This window comes from Oncorhynchus tshawytscha, linkage group LG13, assembly GCF_018296145.1.
Source record: "Oncorhynchus tshawytscha isolate Ot180627B linkage group LG13, Otsh_v2.0, whole genome shotgun sequence".
In the NCBI taxonomy this organism is placed as follows: Eukaryota; Metazoa; Chordata; class Actinopteri; order Salmoniformes; family Salmonidae; genus Oncorhynchus; species Oncorhynchus tshawytscha.
In genome coordinates, this window is record NC_056441.1 from 50,579,752 (window position 1) to 50,603,116 (window position 23,365).

General features: G+C 43.7%; 1 protein-coding gene across 1 annotated transcript in view; it reads left to right on the forward strand.

Annotated features, from left to right (window-relative positions):
- Positions 1-22,486, forward strand: part of LOC112265075 — a 35,366-nt gene extending 12,880 nt beyond the window's left edge. Inside the window, exons 4-14 of the mRNA XM_042294930.1 lie at positions 679-821; positions 976-1,110; positions 1,427-1,653; positions 9,987-10,018; positions 10,556-10,698; positions 11,392-11,520; positions 11,837-12,063; positions 20,385-20,416; positions 20,952-21,094; positions 21,785-21,913; positions 22,230-22,486. Coding sequence (XP_042150864.1) covers positions 679-821; positions 976-1,110; positions 1,427-1,653; positions 9,987-10,018; positions 10,556-10,698; positions 11,392-11,520; positions 11,837-12,063; positions 20,385-20,416; positions 20,952-21,094; positions 21,785-21,913; positions 22,230-22,486 — 1,597 coding nt within the window. The remainder of the gene's footprint in view (positions 1-678; positions 822-975; positions 1,111-1,426; positions 1,654-9,986; positions 10,019-10,555; positions 10,699-11,391; positions 11,521-11,836; positions 12,064-20,384; positions 20,417-20,951; positions 21,095-21,784; positions 21,914-22,229) is intronic.
- Positions 22,487-23,365: the final 879 nt, after the last annotated feature.

The window sequence follows — 23,365 nt, forward strand, 5'->3', positions numbered from 1 at the left end:
TTTGTTTTCTTCCTGTATTGAACACCGATCACCCTGTCTTCAATTTGATCAATTATTTACTTTTAAAAAATACCTAAAGTTGTATTACAAAAGTAGTTTGAAATGTTTTGGCAAAGTTTACAGGTAACCTTTGAGATATTTTGTAGTCACATTGCGCAAGTTGGAACCTGTGTGTTTCTGGAACAAACTCGACAAATAAATGGACATTTTGGATATATATGGACAGAATTAAACGAACAAAAGGACCATTTGTGATGTTTATGGGACATATTGGAGTGCCAACAGAAGAAGCTCGTCAAAGGTAAGGCATGTTTTATATTTGTATTTCTGCGTTTTGTGTTGCGCCCGGTTGAAATGTTTTATCTCTTTTGTTTATGGAGGTGCTATCCTCAGATAATCGATTGCTTTCGCCAAAAAGCCTTTTTGAAATCTGACATGTTGGCTGGATTCACAACACGTGTAGCTTTAATTTGGGATCTTACATGTGTGATTTCATGAAAGTTTGATTTTAATAGGAAATTATTTGAATTTGGAGCTCTGCATTTTCTCTGGCTTTTGGCCAAGTGGGACGCTACCGTCCCACATATCCCAGAGAGGTTCTAGATAACACGTTTTTTAAAGAGTGTATGTGCTGCACATAATGCCTTATAGACATGAAGATGAGCCTCTGCCTTGCAGGTCTCCCAGAGATCAAGTATGCGCCAGGGTGAACATTGACATTCTCGAGTTCACCTGCTGTGAAGGAGAATGGCATGAGGGGGCTGGGCAGTCCTGCTGTGGAAAGAGGTCCTTCAACCTCATCCAGGCTTCATGTTGTGATGGTGAGATAGACAGAGTCATGTCTCCTAGCAGTATCCCACTGCATCTATTCACTCTAACCTGATAACTGTGAAAACATTATTTTCTCAGCACCTTGAAAGTTTTGTTTTGATATGCTTGATATGTGTTTATCTGTGATTTAACCATTTCTTGCAGGTCAGCTGACTCCGCATGTGAGCCAGCTGGTGTCAGATTGCTGTGGCTCTAGGGCATATGATCCACTCAACCAGCTATGCTGTGACTTACAGATTCTAACCAGGACCCAACCCCATTCCAAGTGTTGTGGAAAAGGTAAGCGAGATCAGGTCTAATCACAGCTATTGACGTCTTTGCTGTCATCATCGATTACGTAGTTGTGTTTTTCTTTCATTCTTCCCAAAACCATAAAAACAGGTGCTGTTGTTTTACTGTTTTTACCATCGAGGTCTGTCTACTCCGAAAGCTGTTTGTGAGATGTTTCCCAATTCTCTCATGCTAAGTCTTTGTGACAGCCTAATTTCCCCCCTGCACCTCATGGCTCTTTTGTTCACTTTCACATTGTCAACCTTGTAACACTTGAACTGAGCGCTTGAAAGCACTTGATCAATCCTTATTACCTGTTCCACAGAGCTTTACAATAAAGACCACCAGCTCTGCTGTGGACATGTCGATAAAGGAAGGAAGCTCCTGACCAAAATGTCCCGTTACCACCTGTGCTGTGGAGACCAACAGTTTGATCGGCGAAGCCACTGCTGCTGCCAACACATCACTGAACCATTAAACCCTCAGCCTCTCAATGCAAGCTGCTGTGCCATCCAGGAATTGCGACATACTCTCCCAGCGCAAACTGTTCAGGTACAAAACATATTTGTGCCATACGCACTGAACCTTCTGAACATATAAGAACATTAGGGGCATCAAATCAAAATCAATATATATTGGTCACGTACACATATTTAGCAGATGTTATTGCGGGTGTAGTAAAATGCTTGTGTTCCTAGCTCCAACAGTGAGGTGGTATCACAACAATGCACACAAATCTAAAAGTAAAAGAATGGAATTAAGCAATGTCTGAGTGGCATTGAATAAAATACACTAGAATACAGTATACACCTATGAAATGAGTAAAGCAGTATATAAACATTATTAAAGTGACTAGTGTTCCATTTAAAATGACGAGTGATTCCATGTCTATGTACATAGGGAAGCAGCCTCTAAGGTGCAGGGTTGAGTAACTGGGTGGTAGCTGGCAAGTGATGGCTATTTAACAGTCTGAGGGCCTTGAGATCGAAGCTGTTTTTCAGTCTCTCGTTCCCAGCTTTGATGCACCTGTACTGAGCTCGCCTTCTGGATGATAGCGGGTTGAACAGGCCGTGGCTCGGGTAGGGGACGGCCTTGGTGATCTGTTGTGCATTGATATTCTAGTTTTGTCCCTTTAGGGTACCTGTAACCCCCCTTGCTTACCTACGTTAAAATGCTTGGAATGTTCTTCATGTGAAACGCATTAAACAATGCCCACATTAATTTCTACTCCCGTCTCATATCCTGTCCTTGTATTAGATGTATTAGTAATACAGTGTGCTATACAACAAAACTGGTGACGAGGAAGAAGCGTTCTCACGTTTGTGCTCATTTTCTTCTGCAGAAAGTCTGACTTAAATTCGTAAAAAAAATAGCTGTAGAAAGACGCAAACAAATGCTAGCTAGCTTTTGATGTTACAGCAACGAGTAAAAAAAAGGGTCTGGGAGTAAAGGACTGTCTGAAAAGTGTGAGAAAGAAAAATAAACCGAAAATGTCTGCATTGGTTTGAATACAGGAACATTTGATGAATCTGGAGAACAATGGAGTTCTTAGACAGAACATTTTGAGTACTTTATTTTGGCAAATGGAATTAAAGCAGAAGTTGTTGTGCCAACATTTTTGACTGTTATGAGAGGAACAACATTTAATCTATTGCGCAGCCTAGTGTCATGAAGTTGGCCTGGGGGTAGGTTTATGACGGTCATAAATACCTCTCCCCCCTTTTCCTCTCTCTACCCTAGTGATGTGACATTTGAAAATCCCTCGTTTTAAATAGACATTCTGGGAACATCAGAAGGTGGGGGGAAATGAACCATATTTTGGTAATCCGACCAGTTGAACATATGCGTTGGTATTTAATGAATATGATGTAAGTTTGGTTGTCATCTGAGACATTGTCATCAATGATTGGATGACATAAACTCTACAGTGGAAAGTTTACACATTGTAGTTATCGGATTCACATGGAACTGTTGTTCAATTTAAATGTTTGAATATAAATTATTGGTGAAAATATTAAATGTAATTTTTAGCTTCCAAATATTTATGCTCATCGTGTCATCGGGATCTCTGTTGAAAAGCTTGTTTCTGTTGGAGAGTGTCCGTCCTCTCTCTCTCTCGGCCGTGGTTAGAATGGATAGTTCAGAGTGACATTCATTCATGTCGTTATAGAATAGATATTTCGGCGGTTGTCAGTCTTTGTCGGTTGTCAGCGTTCAATGATACCGAATTCTACTACTAACATACTACGCAAAGTTTGTGCCAAACCTAGCTAACATGTTAAAGCCACTGCATGAACTATTGAACAAAACCAAACAGTTGAAGTGGACAGACAGATGTGAGGAGGCCTTCAAGAAAGTGAAAACAGCCTTAGCTCAGTCAGAGGCCCTAACCCACTTCAACCCCAACTTGCCATTACAGTTGGCATGTGATGCATCGCCTTATGGCGTTGGCGCGGTTGTCTCACACATCATGCCATCAGGTGAAGAAAGGCCAATTGCTTTCACATCACGGACCTTAAGTAAAGCCGAGAGCAATTATGCACAGATATAGCGTGACGCACTCGCCATTGTGTTTGGAGTTAAGACATTTCATCAGTTTCTGTTTGGCCGACGATTCACACTGCTGACGGAACAAAGACCCTCACCTCCATCTTTGGTCCCCACACCGGCATTCCATCGCTTGCAGCCAGCTGCGTGCACCGATGGGCATCATTGTTATCTGCTCACCACTACGATATCAAGTTCAGAAGTTCTGAGCAGCACTGCAGTGCAGAAGGCCTCTCAAGGCTCCCCTTACCTGTTGCACACACTGAGCACTCCCAGGCTGAAATCTTCTACTTCAAGGAAGTGACGAATGCCCAAGTTACATCTGTCCAAGTGAAAAAGTTCACCCACACTGATCCAGTGATGCCTGAGGTCGTGGATATTGTCACTCGTGGAGAAGGACGGATGCCGGACAGCCTATAACCTTACCTAGTGAGGAGAAACGAGCTCACAGTTCAGTTTGGATGCTTGCTATGGGGTTTTCGAGTTATCATACCGCCGCCACTGAGAAGGCAGGTGCTTGAAGAACTCCATTCAGGGCACTGTGGCATGGTGCGAATGAAGTAGATTGCATGAAGCTATCGAAGACAAGGTCAAGTCATGTTCTGCATGTCAAAAGATGAGGAACATGCTTCACCTAGCGCCACTACACCCATGGGACTTACCAGAAGAGCCTTGGCAGCAAGTCCACATAGACTATGCAGGCCCACTGGAGGATCGTAATATTCTTAGTCGTAGTTGACGCACACAGCAAATGGCCTGAGGTCACAGTGATGAAGAGCACCTCAGCGGAGAGAACCATCGAAGAGCTACGGTCAATCTTCAGTCGCTTCGGCTTGACAACGCAACTCGTTTGTGATAATGGCCCCCAACTGGTGGCTGAAGAGTTCCGGTCATTCATGGCATATGCAATTCAGCACATCAAGTCAGCGCCGTATCACCCTGCAACGAACGGCCTCGCTGAAAGGTTTGTCCAAACGATGAAGCAAGTTTTAAAATCATCACAAGACTCCGAGACAATGTGACTGTAGACTCATCTGTACGTCGTCATTACCCTGCAAGAGAAAGACGACCCCCTGACAGGTTGACTATATAGTTCAGACTAACTTCCGACATTGGGGCAGAATACACCCCAGGGTTAAGTCTGGGACGTGAGGCAGTCTACCCTCTTTCCCTAGTTTCGAAAAGGTTATTCTGAAAAGTTCATTTATTTACATTAAGAGAACTTATGTTAAAAAGAAAACAATAGGAAAAACAGTGAATATTTACTTTTTCCTTATGAGTCATCAAAGGTAAAGGGGAGGAATATGTTGTGTATTGATATTCTAGTTTTGTCCCTTTAGGGCACCTGTAACCCCCTTGCTTACCTACATTAAAATGCTTGGAATGTTCTTCCTGTGAAACGCATTAAACCATGTCCACGTTAATTTCTACTCCCGTCTCATGTCCTGTCCTTATATTAGTTGTATAAGTAATACAGTGTGCTATACAACATGATATTTTTGGCCTCCTGAGGTTGAAGAGGCGCTGTTGAGCCATCTTCACCACACTGTCTGTGTGGGTGGACCATTTCAGATTGTCAATGATGTGTACAGCAAGGAACTTGAAGCTTTTCACTTTCTCCACTGCGGTCCCGTTGATGTGAATAGGGCGTGCTCTCCATGACGTCCACGATCAGCTCCTTCATTTTGTTGACGTTGAGGTAGAGATTATTTTCCTGGCACCACTCTCCCAGGGCCCTCACCTCCTCCCTGTGGGCTCTCTCGTCATAATCAGGCCTACTACTGTTGTGTCATCTGCAAACGTGATGATTGAGTGTGTGGCAACACAGTCAAATCAAATGTTATTTGTCACATGCGTCAAATACAACAGTTGTAGACTTTACAGTCAAATGCTTATTTAAAAGCCCTTAAACAACAATGCAGTTTTAAGACTTTTGTAATATTTTTAAGTAAGAGATAAGAATAACAAATAATTAAAGAGCAGAGGTAAATAACAATAGCGGGGTTATATATACAGGGGGTACTGGTATAGAGTCAATGTCAATTTGCGGGGGCACCAATGTCGAGGTGATCGAGGTAATATGTACAAGTAGGTAAAGTTATTAAAGTAACTATGCATAGATAATAACAGAGAGTAGCAGGGGGGGGGCAATGCAAATATTCTGGGTAGCCATTTGATTAGCTGTTCAGGAGTCTTATGGCTTCGGGGTAGAAGCTATTTAGCAGGCTCTTGGACCTAGACTTGATGCACCGGTTACGCTTGCCGTGCGGTAGCAGAGAAAACAGTCTATGAGTAGGGTGGCTGGAGTCTTTGACACATTTTCGGGTCTTCCTCTGACACCGCCTGGTATAAAGGTCCTGGATGGCTGTAAGCTTTGCCCCGGTGATGTCCCAGGCCATACGCACTACCCTCTACAGAGTCTTGCGGTCAGAGGCCAAGCAGTTGCCATACCAGGCAGTGATGCAACCAGTCAGGATGCTCTCGATGGTGCAGCTGTAAAACGTTTTGAGGATCTGAGGACCCATGCCAAATCTTTTCAGTCTCCTGAGGGGGAATAGGTTTTGCCGTTGCCTCTTCACAACTGTCTTGGTGTGCTTGGACAATGTTAGTTTGTTGGTGATGTGGATGCCAAGGAACTTGAAGCTCTCAACCTGCTCCACCACAGCACAGTCGACAAGAATGGGGACATGTTCGGTCCTCCTTTTCCTGTAGTCCACAATCATCTCCTTTGTCTTGATCACATTGAGTGAGAGGTTGTTGCCCTTGCACCACATGGTCAGGTCTCTGACCACCTCCTTATAGGCTGTCTCATTGTTGTCGGTGATCAGGCCTGCCACTGTTGTGTCATCAGCAAACTTAATGATGATGTTGGAGTCGTGCCTGGCCTTGCCATCATGAGTAAACTGGAAGTACAGGAGGGAGCTGAGCACACACCCCCCGAGGGGCCCCGTGTTGATGATCAGCATGGCAGATGTCTTGTTACCTATCCTTACCACCTGGGGGCGGCCCATCAGGAAGTACAGGATCCAGTTGCAGAGGGAGGTGTTTAGTCCCAGGGTCCTTAGGGCTTAGTGATGAGCTTTGAGGGCACTATGGTGTTGAACGCTGAGCTGTAGTCAATGAATAGCATTCTCACATACAGTACCTTTTGTCCAGGTGTGAAAGGGCAGTGTGGAGTGCAATAGAGATTGCATCATCTGTGGATCTGTTTGGGCGGTATGCAAATTGGAGTAGGTCTAGGATTTGTGGGATAATGGTGTTGATGTGAGTCATGACCAGCCTTTCTTAATGTCGTCGTTCAGTCATGACTCAGTGAAATGTAAGATATTACAGTTTTTATTGTCCCGCTGGTAGGACATACATGCTTTCAGCTCGTCCCATTTATTTTCCAGCGATTGAACATCAGCTCACAGGATGAAAGGCAAGGTCAGATTAGCTACTCTTTGCCTGTTCCTCCCAAGGCACCCTGATCTTTTTCCATGAAATCTCTGTTTCCTTCTCCAGCGAATCACGGGGATCTGGGCCTGGTCAGGTGTCTGTAGTAGTATATCCCTCCCGGCCGACTCTTTGAAGAAGAACTCTTTGTCCAGCTTGAGGTGAGCAATCGCAGTTCTGATGTCCAGAAACTCTTTTCGGTCATAAGAGACGGTAGCAGCAACATTATGTACAAAACAAGTTACGAACAAAGAGAAAAAACAAACAAAATAGCATGGTTGGTTAAGAGCCAATAAGACGGCAGCCCTCTCCTCCGGCGCCATCGTGTAATGGGTCATGGGTGAACTGAGAGTGCAGGAGGGGGCTGAGCATGCACCCTTGTGGGGCCCCTGTGTTGAGGATCAGCGTAGTGGAGGTATTGTTTCCTACCTTCACCACCTGGAGGCTGCCCGTCAGGAAGTCCAGTACCTAGTTGCAAAGGGCGGGGTTCAGACCCAGGGCCCCGAGCTTAATGATGAGCTTGGAGGGTACTATGGTGTTGAAGGCTGAGCTTTAGTCAACGAACAGTGTTCTTACACTTGTATTCCTCTTGTCCAGATGGGAAAGGGCAGTGTGCAGTACAATGGTGAGTGCATCATCTGTGAATCTATTGGGGCGGTATGCAAATTGAAGTGGGTCAAGGGTGTCAGGTAAGGTGGAGATGATATGATCCTTAACTAGCCTCTCAAAATACTTAATGATAACAGAAGTGAGTGCTACGGGGCAATAGTAACTTAGTTCAGTTACCTTTGCTTTCTTGGGTACAGGAGCAATGGTGAACATCTTGACGCAAGTGGGGACAGCAGACTGGGATCGGGAGAGATTGAATATGTCCGTAAACACTCCAGCCAGCTGGTCTGCACATGCTCTGAGGACACGGCTAGGGATACCGTCTGGGCCGGCAACCTTGCGAGAGTTAACACTCCTAAATGTCTTACTCACGTCGGCCACGAAGAACGAGAGCCCACAGTCCTTGGAAGCGGACCACGTTGGTGGCACTGTGTTATCCTCAAAGTGGGCAATGAAGGTGTTTAGCTTGTTCAGAAGCAAGACGTAGGTGTCCGCAACGTGCCTGGCTTTCCCTTTGTAGTCCGTGCTTGTCTGTAGACCCTGCCACATACGTCTCATGTCTGAGCCGTTGAATTGCCAATAATAAATGTGGCCTCAGGATATGTGGTTTCCACTTTGCACAAAGTTCAGTGAGGGCCGTTATGGTATCGGCTCGAGGGGGAATATACATGGCTGTGACTATAACCGAAGCGAATGCTCTTGGGAGGTAATATGGTGGACATTTGATTGGGAGATATTCTAGGCTGGGAGAACAAAAGGACTTAAGTTCCTGTACATTATCACAAGCACACCAAGATTAGCTAATCATGAAACATAAACAACCGCCTTTCATCTTCGAGGAGAGGTCTTTATTCCTGTCTGCGCGATGTACTGAGAACCCAGCTGGCTGTATGGACGGTGACAGTATATCTGGAAGGAGCCATGATTCCATGAAACAGAGTATGTTACAGTCCCTGATGTCTCTCTGGAAGGAGATCCTCGCCCTGAGCTCATCTACTTTATTATCCAGGGACTAAACAGTAGTGAGTAAAATACTCGGAAGCGGTGGCTGGTCGCACTGGACTAGAAGTATATCTCTTCTCCGCTGGTGGCATCTTGGAGCAGCCTCTGGGATAAGTTAATTGCCCTGGGGTGTACGAACAAAGGATCCAATTCGGGTAAAAGTCATATTTCTGGTTATAATGTTGGTGAGTTACCGCTCTGATATCCAAAAGTTATTTCCGGCTGTATGTAATAACACAAAAACCCTTCTGGGTTAATAATGTAAGAAATAACACACAAAAAAATGAAATACTGCAAAGTTGCTTAGGAGCTAGAAGCAGAGCTGCCATGTCTGTCGGCGCCATCATCACCCTACATTTGGACTCACTCATTAGTGAACATGCGATAGTGAACTACAGTGAAATGTAACCAAGTGTGTAATATAAAAGGGAGGTTATAGGGATGTGCAATATTCAGGTATTTTGGATATTAAGGGGATGTGTAATATTGAGTATATGGGGGGTATGTAATGTGGAAGGGTGTTAAAAGTCCTTAAAGGGGCAATCAGCAGTTGCTACATCCATTTTTGGACATTTAAATGAATAATATGTACCCATTGATTCTTTCTATGAATTAGAGAGTGATTACATTTCTCCAGCCCCGTCCCTCAGCTGGGGAGGGTGGGGAGGCTGTTTTGTTTGATGTTATGTCTAGCCTATGTCACGCTCGTCTGAAGAAGAGGACCAAAGCGCAGCGTGCTACGTGTTCATGATTTATTTTCAAAACACTTGACCACTGAAACAAAATAACAAAGTGCAAAACGACAACGAACAGCTCTGTCAGGTGCAGAAACACAAAACAGAAAATAACTACCCACAAAACACAGGTGGGGAAAAAGCTGCCTAAGTATGATTCTCAATCAGAGACAACGATAGACAGCTGCCTCTGATTGAGAACCACACCCGGCCAAACACAAAGAAATAGAAAACATAGAAATAAAGAAACTAGAAAGCCCACCCCAGTCACACCCTGTCCTAACCAAAATAGAGAATAAAAGCCTCTCTATGGCCAGGGATTTGTGACAGCCTATGCCATGCCTCTCTTTTTTTTGTGAACCTTTTCCTACCACAATGCCTTTACTTGTACATGAAGCAAATATCAGTGAAAAACTGAACGTTAAGAAATATCTCATCTGAAAGGACAATGTTTAATGTTAGTAAAAGGCAACCTACTCGTTTTGTATGGTTGTAATGAAACTTCATATTATGATGGTTTGTCATCTTTGTGTGTATTTTGTTCTTTCTATTTTTCAGAACAAAACAATTGCTCAGAGTTCTCCAAACTGGTAAGGTTTCCTTTTCCCTTCAACCATACACTGAACCTCATGTCTAACTTTCTTTATTCAATGTTCAATTCAACCATTTCATTTACATTCAGGTTATAAAATCATAAGTGGTCCTTTTGGGTCAAAGCCACAATGGGAATGACACCTGTTTTAAATGATGCAATATATATATATATATTTTAAACATGTCAGCTTTTCTGAAGGTTCTTTGTAGGTGTTACAAATAGTTTTATTTTCCTTGTGGGTTTAGGCTCTTGGTCTTGGCCCGAGACATTGGAATGGTCTGCCGGCAAGCACATTGATATTATGAAAACCTCAACCTTTAACTGTCAACCTTTTGTCTGAGAGGGGTGGAATGATTAAAAACATGCTTATGGATTATTTAAAAAATAAATAAAAGAGTAACTGAGCTTGAGCATGTGTATTTGTGTACATATAATTATGTTTATGGTTTGTTTATGTGTGTCTTTATGTACATGTTTATTATGCATCTAATTGTGTGTGTGTGTGTCTGTGTGTGTCTTTCTCCACATGCAGTATGCCTGGGGAGAAGCCTTGTGGTCAAAGTGCCTGCTTTAACCCAATAACAGAACGTTGCTGTGTGAACCCTACATCTCTCCAGGGACAAAGTTACTCACATGACCAGACCTGCTGTGATGGAACACTCAGCCATACTCCAGGTAAGACAGCACAAGGTTTACTACTTATCTGCAGTGTGTGTGTGTGTGTGTGTGTTTGTGTGTGTGTGCGTTTCCACTATAATAAACAGTGGAAAATATTTTCCCTATCTTTCGGACTAGGGGTGCATCTTTGCGAGTCTGAGTCTGAGAGCAGTGCCAATCTTAGCATGTAAATCTTGGTGGGGGAAAAAATAAGAAGTGGGATGCATGCCAGCAAAGCCACTACACAACACTAAACAATACATTAATTGCACTATAACGGTGCCCACAAATGGCCTACATAAAGCTGTCCCAACAGCAGCCTCAACATCTTACCACTGCTACACCTGGCTATCAGCGGAGCCTTGTCTGGCAGCGATAAGATTTAGCCTCATTTACTGCCTTTAAAAGAAACATAGCTGATATGGCTGACTTGCTTAAATGTGCTTTGTAATGACAATTGAGATCCACAAACTATGGCGTAAGGGGACGACAAGCGGATAAGAGGCAACCCGTAATTTCGATTAAGACATTAATGAGCAAGTTCTCCCACTTAAAAAGATGAGAGAGGCCTGTAATTTTCATCATAGGTACACTTCAACTATGACAGACAAAATAAGAAAAAAAAAAATCCAGAAAATCACATTGTAGGATTTTTAATGAATTTTGATATGCTTGATATGTGTTTATCTGTGATTCAACCATTTCTTGCAGGTCAGCTGACTCCGCATGTGAGCCAGCTGGTGTCAGATTGCTGTGGCTCTAGGGCCTGTGATCCACTCAACCAGTGTGACTTACAGATTCTAACCAGGACCCAACCCCATTCCAAGTGTTGTGGAAAAGGTAAGCGAGATCAGGTCTAATCACAGCTATTGACGTCTTTGCTGTCATCATCGATTACGTAGTTGTGTTTTTCTTTCATTCTTCCCAAAACCATAAAAACAGGTGCTGTTGTTTTACTGTTTTTACCATCGAGGTCTGTCTACTCCGAAAGCTGTTTGTGAGATGTTTCCCAATTCTCTCATGCTAAGTCTTTGTGACAGCCTAATTTCCCACCTGCACCTCATGGCTCTTTTGTTCACTTTCACATTGTCAACCTTGTAACACTTGAACTGAGCGCTTGAAAGCACTTGATCAATCCTTATTACCTGTTCCACAGAGCTTTACAATAAAGACCACCAGCTCTGCTGTGGACATGTCGATAAAGGAAGGAAGGTCCTGACCAAAATGTCCCGTCACCACCTGTGCTGTGGAGACCAACAGTTTGATCGGCGAAGCCACTGCTGCTGCCAACACATCACTGAACCATTAAACCCTCAGCCTCTCAATGCAAGCTGCTGTGCCATCCAGGAATTGCGACGTACTCCCCCAGCGCAAACTGTTCAGGTACAAAATATATTTGTGCCATACGCACTGAACCTTCTGAACATATAAGAACATTAGGGGCATCAAATCAAAATCAATATATATTGGTCACGTACACATATTTAGCAGATGTTATTGCGGGTGTAGTAAAATGCTTGTGTTCCTAGCTCCAACAGTGAGGTGGTATCACAACAATGCACACAAATCTAAAAGTAAAAGAATGGAATTAAGCAATGTCTGAGTGGCATTGAATAAAATACACTAGAATACAGTATACACCCATGAAATGAGTAAAGCAGTATATAAACATTATTAAAGTGACTAGTGTTCCATTTAAAGTGACGAGTGATTCCATGTCTAAGGTGCAGGGTTGAGTAACTGGGTGGTAGCTGGCAAGTGATGGCTATTTAACAGTCTGAGGGCCTTGAGATCGAAGCTGTTTTTCAGTCTCTCGTTCCCAGCTTTGATGCACCTGTACTGAGCTCGCCTTCTGGATGATAGTGGGTTGAACAGGCCGTGGCTCGGATAGGGGACGGCCTTGGTGATCTGTTGTGCATTGATATTCTAGTTTTGTCCCTTTAGGGCACCTGTAACCCCCCTTGCTTACCTACGTTAAAATGCTTGGAATGTTCTTCATGTGAAACGCATTAAACAATGCCCACATTAATTTCTACTCCCGTCTCATATCCTGTCCTTGTATTAGATGTATTAGTAATACAGTGTGCTATACAACAAAACTGGTGACGAGGAAGAAGCGTTCTCACGTTTGTGCTCATTTTCTTCTGCAGAAAGTCTGACTTAAATTCGTTAAAAAAATAGCTGTAGAAAGACGCAAACAAATGCTAGCTAGCTTTTGATGTTACAGCAACGAGTAAAAAAAAGGGTCTGGGAGTAAAGGACTGTCTGAAAAGTGTGAGAAAGAAAATAAACCGAAAATGTCTGCATTGGTTTGAATACAGGAACATTTGATGAATCTGGAGAACAATGGAGTTCTTACACAGAACATTTTGAGTACTTTTTTTGGCAAATGGAATTAAAGCAGAAGTTGTTGTGCCAACATTTTTGACTGTTATGAGAGGAACAACATTTAATCTATTGCGCAGCCTAGTGTCATGAAGTTGGCCTGGGGGTAGGTTTATGACGGTCATAAATACCTCTCCCCCTTTTCCTCTCTCTACCCTAGTGATGTGACATTTGAAAATCCCTCGTTTTAAATAGACATTCTGGGAACATCAGAAGGTGGGGGGAAATGAACCATATTTTGGTAATCCGACCAGTTGAACATATGCGTTGGTATTTAATGAATATGATGTAAGTTTGGTTGTCATCTGAGACATTGTCATCAATGATTGGATGACATAAACTCTACAGTGGAAAGTTTACACATTGTAGTTATCGGATTCACATGGAACTGTTGTTCAATTTAAATGTTTGAATATAAATTATTGGTGAAAATATTAAATGTAATTTTTAGCTTCCAAATATTTATGCTCATCGTGTCATCGGGATCTCTGTTGAAAAGCTTGTTTCTGTTGGAGAGTGTCCGTCCTCTCTCTCTCTCGGCCGTGGTTAGAATGGATAGTTCAGAGTGACATTCATTCATGTCGTTATAGAATAGATATTTCGGCGGTTGTCAGTCTTTGTCGGTTGTCAGCGTTCAATGATACCGAATTCTACTACTAACATACTACGCAAAGTTTGTGCCAAACCTAGCTAACATGTTAAAGCCACTGCATGAACTATTGAACAAAACCAAACAGTTGAAGTGGACAGACAGATGTGAGGAGGCCTTCAAGAAAGTGAAAACAGCCTTAGCTCAGTCAGAGGCCCTAACCCACTTCAACCCCAACTTGCCATTACAGTTGGCATGTGATGCATCGCCTTATGGCGTTGGCGCGGTTGTCTCACACATCATGCCATCAGGTGAAGAAAGGCCAATTGCTTTCACATCACGGACCTTAAGTAAAGCCGAGAGCAATTATGCACAGATATAGCGTGACGCACTCGCCATTGTGTTTGGAGTTAAGACATTTCATCAGTTTCTGTTTGGCCGACGATTCACACTGCTGACGGAACAAAGACCCCTCACCTCCATCTTTGGTCCCCACACCGGCATTCCATCGCTTGCAGCCAGCTGCGTGCACCGATGGGCATCATTGTTATCTGCTCACCACTACGATATCAAGTTCAGAAGTTCTGAGCAGCACTGCAGTGCAGAAGGCCTCTCAAGGCTCCCCTTACCTGTTGCACACACTGAGCACTCCCAGGCTGAAATCTTCTACTTCAAGGAAGTGACGAATGCCCAAGTTACATCTGTCCAAGTGAAAAAGTTCACCCACACTGATCCAGTGATGCCTGAGGTCGTGGATATTGTCACTCGTGGAGAAGGACAGATGCCGGACAGCCTATAACCTTACCTAGTGAGGAGAAACGAGCTCACAGTTCAGTTTGGATGCTTGCTATGGGGTTTTCGAGTTATCATACCGCCGCCACTGAGAAGGCAGGTGCTTGAAGAACTCCATTCAGGGCACTGTGGCATGGTGCGAATGAAGTAGATTGCATGAAGCTATCGAAGACAAGGTCAAGTCATGTTCTGCATGTCAAAAGATGAGGAACATGCTTCACCTAGCGCCACTACACCCATGGGACTTACCAGAAGAGCCTTGGCAGCAAGTCCACATAGACTATGCAGGCCCACTGGAGGATCGTAATATTCTTAGTCGTAGTTGACGCACACAGCAAATGGCCTGAGGTCACAGTGATGAAGAGCACCTCAGCGGAGAGAACCATCGAAGAGCTACGGTCAATCTTCAGTCGCTTCGGCTTGACAACGCAACTCGTTTGTGATAATGGCCCCCAACTGGTGGCTGAAGAGTTCCGGTCATTCATGGCATATGCAATTCAGCACATCAAGTCAGCGCCGTATCAACCTGCAACGAACGGCCTCGCTGAAAGGTTTGTCCAAACGATGAAGCAAGTTTTAAAATCATCACAAGACTCCGAGACAATGTGACTGTAGACTCATCTGTACGTCGTCATTACCCTGCAAGAGAAAGACGACCCCCTGACAGGTTGACTATATAGTTCAGACTAACTTCCGACATTGGGGCAGAATACACCCCAGGGTTAAGTCTGGGACGTGAGGCAGTCTACCCTCTTTCCCTAGTTTCGAAAAGGTTATTCTGAAAAGTTCATTTATTTACATTAAGAGAACTTATGTTAAAAAGAAAACAATAGGAAAAACAGTGAATATTTACTTTTTCCTTATGAGTCATCAAAGGTAAAGGGGAGGAATATGTTGTGTATTGATATTCTAGTTTTGTCCCTTTAGGGCACCTGTAACCCCCCCTTGCTTACCTACATTAAAATGCTTGGAATGTTCTTCCTGTGAAACGCATTAAACCATGTCCACGTTAATTTCTACTCCCGTCTCATGTCCTGTCCTTATATTAGTTGTATAAGTAATACAGTGTGCTATACAACATGATATTTTTGGCCTCCTGAGGTTGAAGAGGCGCTGTTGAGCCATCTTCACCACACTGTCTGTGTGGGTGGACCATTTCAGATTGTCAATGATGTGTACAGCAAGGAACTTGAAGCTTTTCACTTTCTCCACTGCGGTCCCGTTGATGTGAATAGGGGCGTGCTCTCCATGACGTCCACGATCAGCTCCTTCATTTTGTTGACGTTGAGGTAGAGATTATTTTCCTGGCACCACTCTCCCAGGGCCCTCACCTCCTCCCTGTGGGCTCTCTCGTCATAATCAGGCCTACTACTGTTGTGTCATCTGCAAACGTGATGATTGAGTGTGTGGCAACACAGTCAAATCAAATGTTATTTGTCACATGCGTCAAATACAACAGTTGTAGACTTTACAGTCAAATGCTTATTTAAAAGCCCTTAAACAACAATGCAGTTTTAAGACTTTTGTAATATTTTTAAGTAAGAGATAAGAATAACAAATAATTAAAGAGCAGAGGTAAATAACAATAGCGGGGTTATATATACAGGGGTACTGGTATAGAGTCAATGTCAATTTGCGGGGGCACCAATGTCGAGGTGATCGAGGTAATATGTACAAGTAGGTAAAGTTATTAAAGTAACTATGCATAGATAATAACAGAGAGTAGCAGGGGGGGGGCAATGCAAATATTCTGGGTAGCCATTTGATTAGCTGTTCAGGAGTCTTATGGCTTCGGGGTAGAAGCTATTTAGCAGGCTCTTGGACCTAGACTTGATGCACCGGTTACGCTTGCCGTGCGGTAGCAGAGAAAACAGTCTATGAGTAGGGTGGCTGGAGTCTTTGACACATTTTCGGGTCTTCCTCTGACACCGCCTGGTATAAAGGTCCTGGATGGCTGTAAGCTTTGCCCCGGTGATGTCCCAGGCCATACGCACTACCCTCTACAGAGTCTTGCGGTCAGAGGCCAAGCAGTTGCCATACCAGGCAGTGATGCAACCAGTCAGGATGCTCTCGATGGTGCAGCTGTAAAACGTTTTGAGGATCTGAGGACCCATGCCAAATCTTTTCAGTCTCCTGAGGGGGAATAGGTTTTGCCGTTGCCTCTTCACAACTGTCTTGGTGTGCTTGGACAATGTTAGTTTGTTGGTGATGTGGATGCCAAGGAACTTGAAGCTCTCAACCTGCTCCACCACAGCACAGTCGACAAGAATGGGGACATGTTCGGTCCTCCTTTTCCTGTAGTCCACAATCATCTCCTTTGTCTTGATCACATTGAGTGAGAGGTTGTTGCCCTTGCACCACATGGTCAGGTCTCTGACCACCTCCTTATAGGCTGTCTCATTGTTGTCGGTGATCAGGCCTGCCACTGTTGTGTCATCAGCAAACTTAATGATGATGTTGGAGTCGTGCCTGGCCTTGCCATCATGAGTAAACTGGAAGTACAGGAGGGAGCTGAGCACACACCCCCGAGGGGCCCCCGTGTTGATGATCAGCATGGCAGATGTCTTGTTACCTATCCTTACCACCTGGGGGCGGCCCATCAGGAAGTACAGGATCCAGTTGCAGAGGGAGGTGTTTAGTCCCAGGGTCCTTAGCTTAGTGATGAGCTTTGAGGGCACTATGGTGTTGAACGCTGAGCTGTAGTCAATGAATAGCATTCTCACATACAGTACCTTTTGTCCAGGTGTGAAAGGGCAGTGTGGAGTGCAATAGAGATTGCATCATCTGTGGATCTGTTTGGGCGGTATGCAAATTGGAGTAGGTCTAGGATTTGTGGGATAATGGTGTTGATGTGAGTCATGACCAGCCTTTCTTAATGTCGTCGTTCAGTCATGACTCAGTGAAATGTAAGATATTACAGTTTTTATTGTCCCGCTGGTAGGACATACATGCTTTCAGCTCGTCCCATTTATTTTCCAGCGATTGAACATCAGCTCACAGGATGAAAGGCAAGGTCAGATTAGCTACTCTTTGCCTGTTCCTCCCAAGGCACCCTGATCTTTTTCCATGAAATCTCTGTTTCCTTCTCCAGCGAATCACGGGGATCTGGGCCTGGTCAGGTGTCTGTAGTAGTATATCCCTCCCGGCCGACTCTTTGAAGAAGAACTCTTTGTCCAGCTTGAGGTGAGCAATCGCAGTTCTGATGTCCAGAAACTCTTTTCGGTCATAAGAGACGGTAGCAGCAACATTATGTACAAAACAAGTTACGAACAAAGAGAAAAAACAAACAAAATAGCATGGTTGGTTAAGAGCCAATAAGACGGCAGCCCTCTCCTCCGGCGCCATCGTGTAATGGGTCATGGGTGAACTGAGAGTGCAGGAGGGGGCTGAGCATGCACCCTTGTGGGGCCCCTGTGTTGAGGATCAGCGTAGTGGAGGTATTGTTTCCTACCTTCACCACCTGGAGGCTGCCCGTCAGGAAGTCCAGTACCTAGTTGCAAAGGGCGGGGTTCAGACCCAGGGCCCCGAGCTTAATGATGAGCTTGGAGGGTACTATGGTGTTGAAGGCTGAGCTTTAGTCAACGAACAGTGTTCTTACACTTGTATTCCTCTTGTCCAGATGGGAAAGGGCAGTGTGCAGTACAATGGTGAGTGCATCATCTGTGAATCTATTGGGGCGGTATGCAAATTGAAGTGGGTCAAGGGTGTCAGGTAAGGTGGAGATGATATGATCCTTAACTAGCCTCTCAAAATACTTAATGATAACAGAAGTGAGTGCTACGGGGCAATAGTAACTTAGTTCAGTTACCTTTGCTTTCTTGGGTACAGGAGCAATGGTGAACATCTTGACGCAAGTGGGGACAGCAGACTGGGATCGGGAGAGATTGAATATGTCCGTAAACACTCCAGCCAGCTGGTCTGCACATGCTCTGAGGACACGGCTAGGGATACCGTCTGGGCCGGCAACCTTGCGAGAGTTAACACTCCTAAATGTCTTACTCACGTCGGCCACGAAGAACGAGAGCCCACAGTCCTTGGAAGCGGACCACGTTGGTGGCACTGTGTTATCCTCAAAGTGGGCAATGAAGGTGTTTAGCTTGTTCAGAAGCAAGACGTAGGTGTCCGCAACGTGCCTGGCTTTCCCTTTGTAGTCCGTGCTTGTCTGTAGACCCTGCCACATACGTCTCATGTCTGAGCCGTTGAATTGCCAATAATAAATGTGGCCTCAGGATATGTGGTTTCCACTTTGCACAAAGTTCAGTGAGGGCCGTTATGGTATCGGCTCGAGGGGGAATATACATGGCTGTGACTATAACCGAAGCGAATGCTCTTGGGAGGTAATATGGTGGACATTTGATTGGGAGATATTCTAGGCTGGGAGAACAAAAGGACTTAAGTTCCTGTACATTATCACAAGCACACCAAGATTAGCTAATCATGAAACATAAACAACCGCCTTTCATCTTCGAGGAGAGGTCTTTATTCCTGTCTGCGCGATGTACTGAGAACCCAGCTGGCTGTATGGACGGTGACAGTATATCTGGAAGGAGCCATGATTCCATGAAACAGAGTATGTTACAGTCCCTGATGTCTCTCTGGAAGGAGATCCTCGCCCTGAGCTCATCTACTTTATTATCCAGGGACTAAACAGTAGTGAGTAAAATACTCGGAAGCGGTGGCTGGTCGCACTGGACTAGAAGTATATCTCTGAATATCTCTTCTCCGCTGGTGGCATCTTGGAGCAGCCTCTGGGATAAGTTAATTGCCCTGGGGTGTACGAACAAAGGATCCAATTCGGGTAAAAGTCATATTTCTGGTTATAATGTTGGTGAGTTACCGCTCTGATATCCAAAAGTTATTTCCGGCTGTATGTAATAACACAAAAACCCTTCTGGGTTAATAATGTAAGAAATAACACACAAAAAAATGAAATACTGCAAAGTTGCTTAGGAGCTAGAAGCAGAGCTGCCATGTCTGTCGGCGCCATCATCACCCTACATTTGGACTCACTCATTAGTGAACATGCGATAGTGAACTACAGTGAAATGTAACCAAGTGTGTAATATAAAAGGGAGGTTATAGGGATGTGCAATATTCAGGTATTTTGGATATTAAGGGGATGTGTAATATTGAGTATATGGGGGGGGGGTTATGTAATGTGGAAGGGTGTTAAAAGTCCTTAAAGGGGCAATCAGCAGTTGCTACATCCATTTTTGGACATTTAAATGAATAATATGTACCCATTGATTCTTTCTATGAATTAGAGAGTGATTACATTTCTCCAGCCCCGTCCCTCAGCTGGGGAGGGTGGGGAGGCTGTTTTGTTTGATGTTATGTCTAGCCTATGTCACGCTCGTCTGAAGAAGAGGACCAAAGCGCAGCGTGCTACGTGTTCATGATTTATTTTCAAAACACTTGACCACTGAAACAAAATAACAAAGTGCAAAACGACAACGAACAGCTCTGTCAGGTGCAGAAACACAAAACAGAAAATAACTACCCACAAAACACAGGTGGGGAAAAAGCTGCCTAAGTATGATTCTCAATCAGAGACAACGATAGACAGCTGCCTCTGATTGAGAACCACACCCGGCCAAACACAAAGAAATAGAAAACATAGAAATAAAGAAACTAGAAAGCCCACCCCAGTCACACCCTGTCCTAACCAAAATAGAGAATAAAAGCCTCTCTATGGCCAGGGATTTGTGACAGCCTATGCCATGCCTCTCTTTTTTGTGAACCTTTTCCTACCACAATGCCTTTACTTGTACATGAAGCAAATATCAGTGAAAAACTGAACGTTAAGAAATATCTCATCTGAAAGGACAATGTTTAATGTTAGTAAAAGGCAACCTACTCGTTTTGTATGGTTGTAATGAAACTTCATATTATGATGGTTTGTCATCTTTGTGTGTATTTTGTTCTTTCTATTTTTCAGAACAAAACAATTGCTCAGAGTTCTCCAAACTGGTAAGGTTTCCTTTTCCCTTCAACCATACACTGAACCTCATGTCTAACTTTCTTTATTCAATGTTCAATTCAACCATTTCATTTACATTCAGGTTATAAAATCATAAGTGGTCCTTTTGGGTCAAAGCCACAATGGGAATGACACCTGTTTTAAATGATGCAATATATATATATATATTTTAAACATGTCAGCTTTTCTGAAGGTTCTTTGTAGGTGTTACAAATAGTTTTATTTTCCTTGTGGGTTTAGGCTCTTGGTCTTGGCCCGAGACATTGGAATGGTCTGCCGGCAAGCACATTGATATTATGAAAACCTCAACCTTTAACTGTCAACCTTTTGTCTGAGAGGGGTGGAATGATTAAAAACATGCTTATGGATTATTTAAAAAATAAATAAAAGAGTAACTGAGCTTGAGCATGTGTATTTGTGTACATATAATTATGTTTATGGTTTGTTTATGTGTGTCTTTATGTACATGTTTATTATGCATCTAATTGTGTGTGTGTGTGTGTGTGTGTCTTTCTCCACATGCAGTATGCCTGGGGAGAAGCCTTGTGGTCAAAGTGCCTGCTTTAACCCAATAACAGAACGTTGCTGTGTGAACCCTACATCTCTCCAGGGACAAAGTTACTCACATGACCAGACCTGCTGTGATGGAACACTCAGCCATACTCCAGGTAAGACAGCACAAGGTTTACTACTTATCTGCAGTGTGTGTGTGTGTGTGTGTGTGTGTGTGTGTGTGCGTTTCCACTATAATAAACAGTGGAAAATATTTTCCCTATCTTTCGGACTAGGGGTGCATCTTTGCGAGTCTGAGTCTGAGAGCAGTGCCAATCTTAGCATGTAAATCTTGGTGGGGAAAAAATAAGAAGTGGGATGCATGCCAGCAAAGCCACTACACAACACTAAACAATACATTAATTGCACTATAACGGTGCCCACAAATGGCCTACATAAAGCTGTCCCAACAGCAGCCTCAACATCTTACCACTGCTACACCTGGCTATCAGCGGAGCCTTGTCTGGCAGCGATAAGATTTAGCCTCATTTACTGCCTTTAAAAGAAACATAGCTGATATGGCTGACTTGCTTAAATGTGCTTTGTAATGACAATTGAGATCCACAAACTATGGCGTAAGGGGACGACAAGCGGATAAGAGGCAACCCGTAATTTCGATTAAGACATTAATGAGCAAGTTCTCCCACTTAAAAAGATGAGAGAGGCCTGTAATTTTCATCATAGGTACACTTCAACTATGACAGACAAAATAAGAAAAAAAAATCCAGAAAATCACATTGTAGGATTTTTAATGAATTTTGATATGCTTGATATGTGTTTATCTGTGATTCAACCATTTCTTGCAGGTCAGCTGACTCCGCATGTGAGCCAGCTGGTGTCAGATTGCTGTGGCTCTAGGGCCTGTGATCCACTCAACCAGTGTGACTTACAGATTCTAACCAGGACCCAACCCCATTCCAAGTGTTGTGGAAAAGGTAAGCGAGATCAGGTCTAATCACAGCTATTGACGTCTTTGCTGTCATCATCGATTACGTAGTTGTGTTTTTCTTTCATTCTTCCCAAAACCATAAAAACAGGTGCTGTTGTTTTACTGTTTTTACCATCGAGGTCTGTCTACTCCGAAAGCTGTTTGTGAGATGTTTCCCAATTCTCTCATGCTAAGTCTTTGTGACAGCCTAATTTCCCACCTGCACCTCATGGCTCTTTTGTTCACTTTCACATTGTCAACCTTGTAACACTTGAACTGAGCGCTTGAAAGCACTTGATCAATCCTTATTACCTGTTCCACAGAGCTTTACAATAAAGACCACCAGCTCTGCTGTGGACATGTCGATAAAGGAAGGAAGGTCCTGACCAAAATGTCCCGTCACCACCTGTGCTGTGGAGACCAACAGTTTGATCGGCGAAGCCACTGCTGCTGCCAACACATCACTGAACCATTAAACCCTCAGCCTCTCAATGCAAGCTGCTGTGCCATCCAGGAATTGCGACGTACTCCCCAGCGCAAACTGTTCAGGTACAAAATATATTTGTGCCATACGCACTGAACCTTCTGAACATATAAGAACATTAGGGGCATCAAATCAAAATCAATATATATTGGTCACGTACACATATTTAGCAGATGTTATTGCGGGTGTAGTAAAATGCTTGTGTTCCTAACTCCAACAGTGAGGTGGTATCACAACAATGCACACAAATCTAAAAGTAAAAGAATGGAATTAAGCAATGTCTGAGTGGCATTGAATAAAATACACTAGAATACAGTATACACCCATGAAATGAGTAAAGCAGTATATAAACATTATTAAAGTGACTAGTGTTCCATTTAAAGTGACGAGTGATTCCATGTCTAAGGTGCAGGGTTGAGTAACTGGGTGGTAGCTGGCAAGTGATGGCTATTTAACAGTCTGAGGGCCTTGAGATCGAAGCTGTTTTTCAGTCTCTCGTTCCCAGCTTTGATGCACCTGTACTGAGCTCGCCTTCTGGATGATAGTGGGTTGAACAGGCCGTGGCTCGGGTAGGGGACGGCCTTGGTGATCTGTTGTGCATTGATATTCTAGTTTTGTCCCTTTAGGGCACCTGTAACCCCCCTTGCTTACCTACGTTAAAATGCTTGGAATGTTCTTCATGTGAAACGCATTAAACAATGCCCACATTAATTTCTACTCCCGTCTCATATCCTGTCCTTGTATTAGATGTATTAGTAATACAGTGTGCTAACAACAAAACTGGTGACGAGGAAGAAGCACGTTTGTGCTCATTTTCTTCTGCAGAAAGTCTGACTTAAATTCAAAAAAATAGCTGTAGAAAGACGCAAACAAATGCTAGCTAGCTTTTGATGTTACAGCAACGAGTAAAAAAAAGGGTCTGGGAGTAAAGGACTGTCTGAAAAGTGTGAGAAAGAAAAATAAACCGAAAATGTC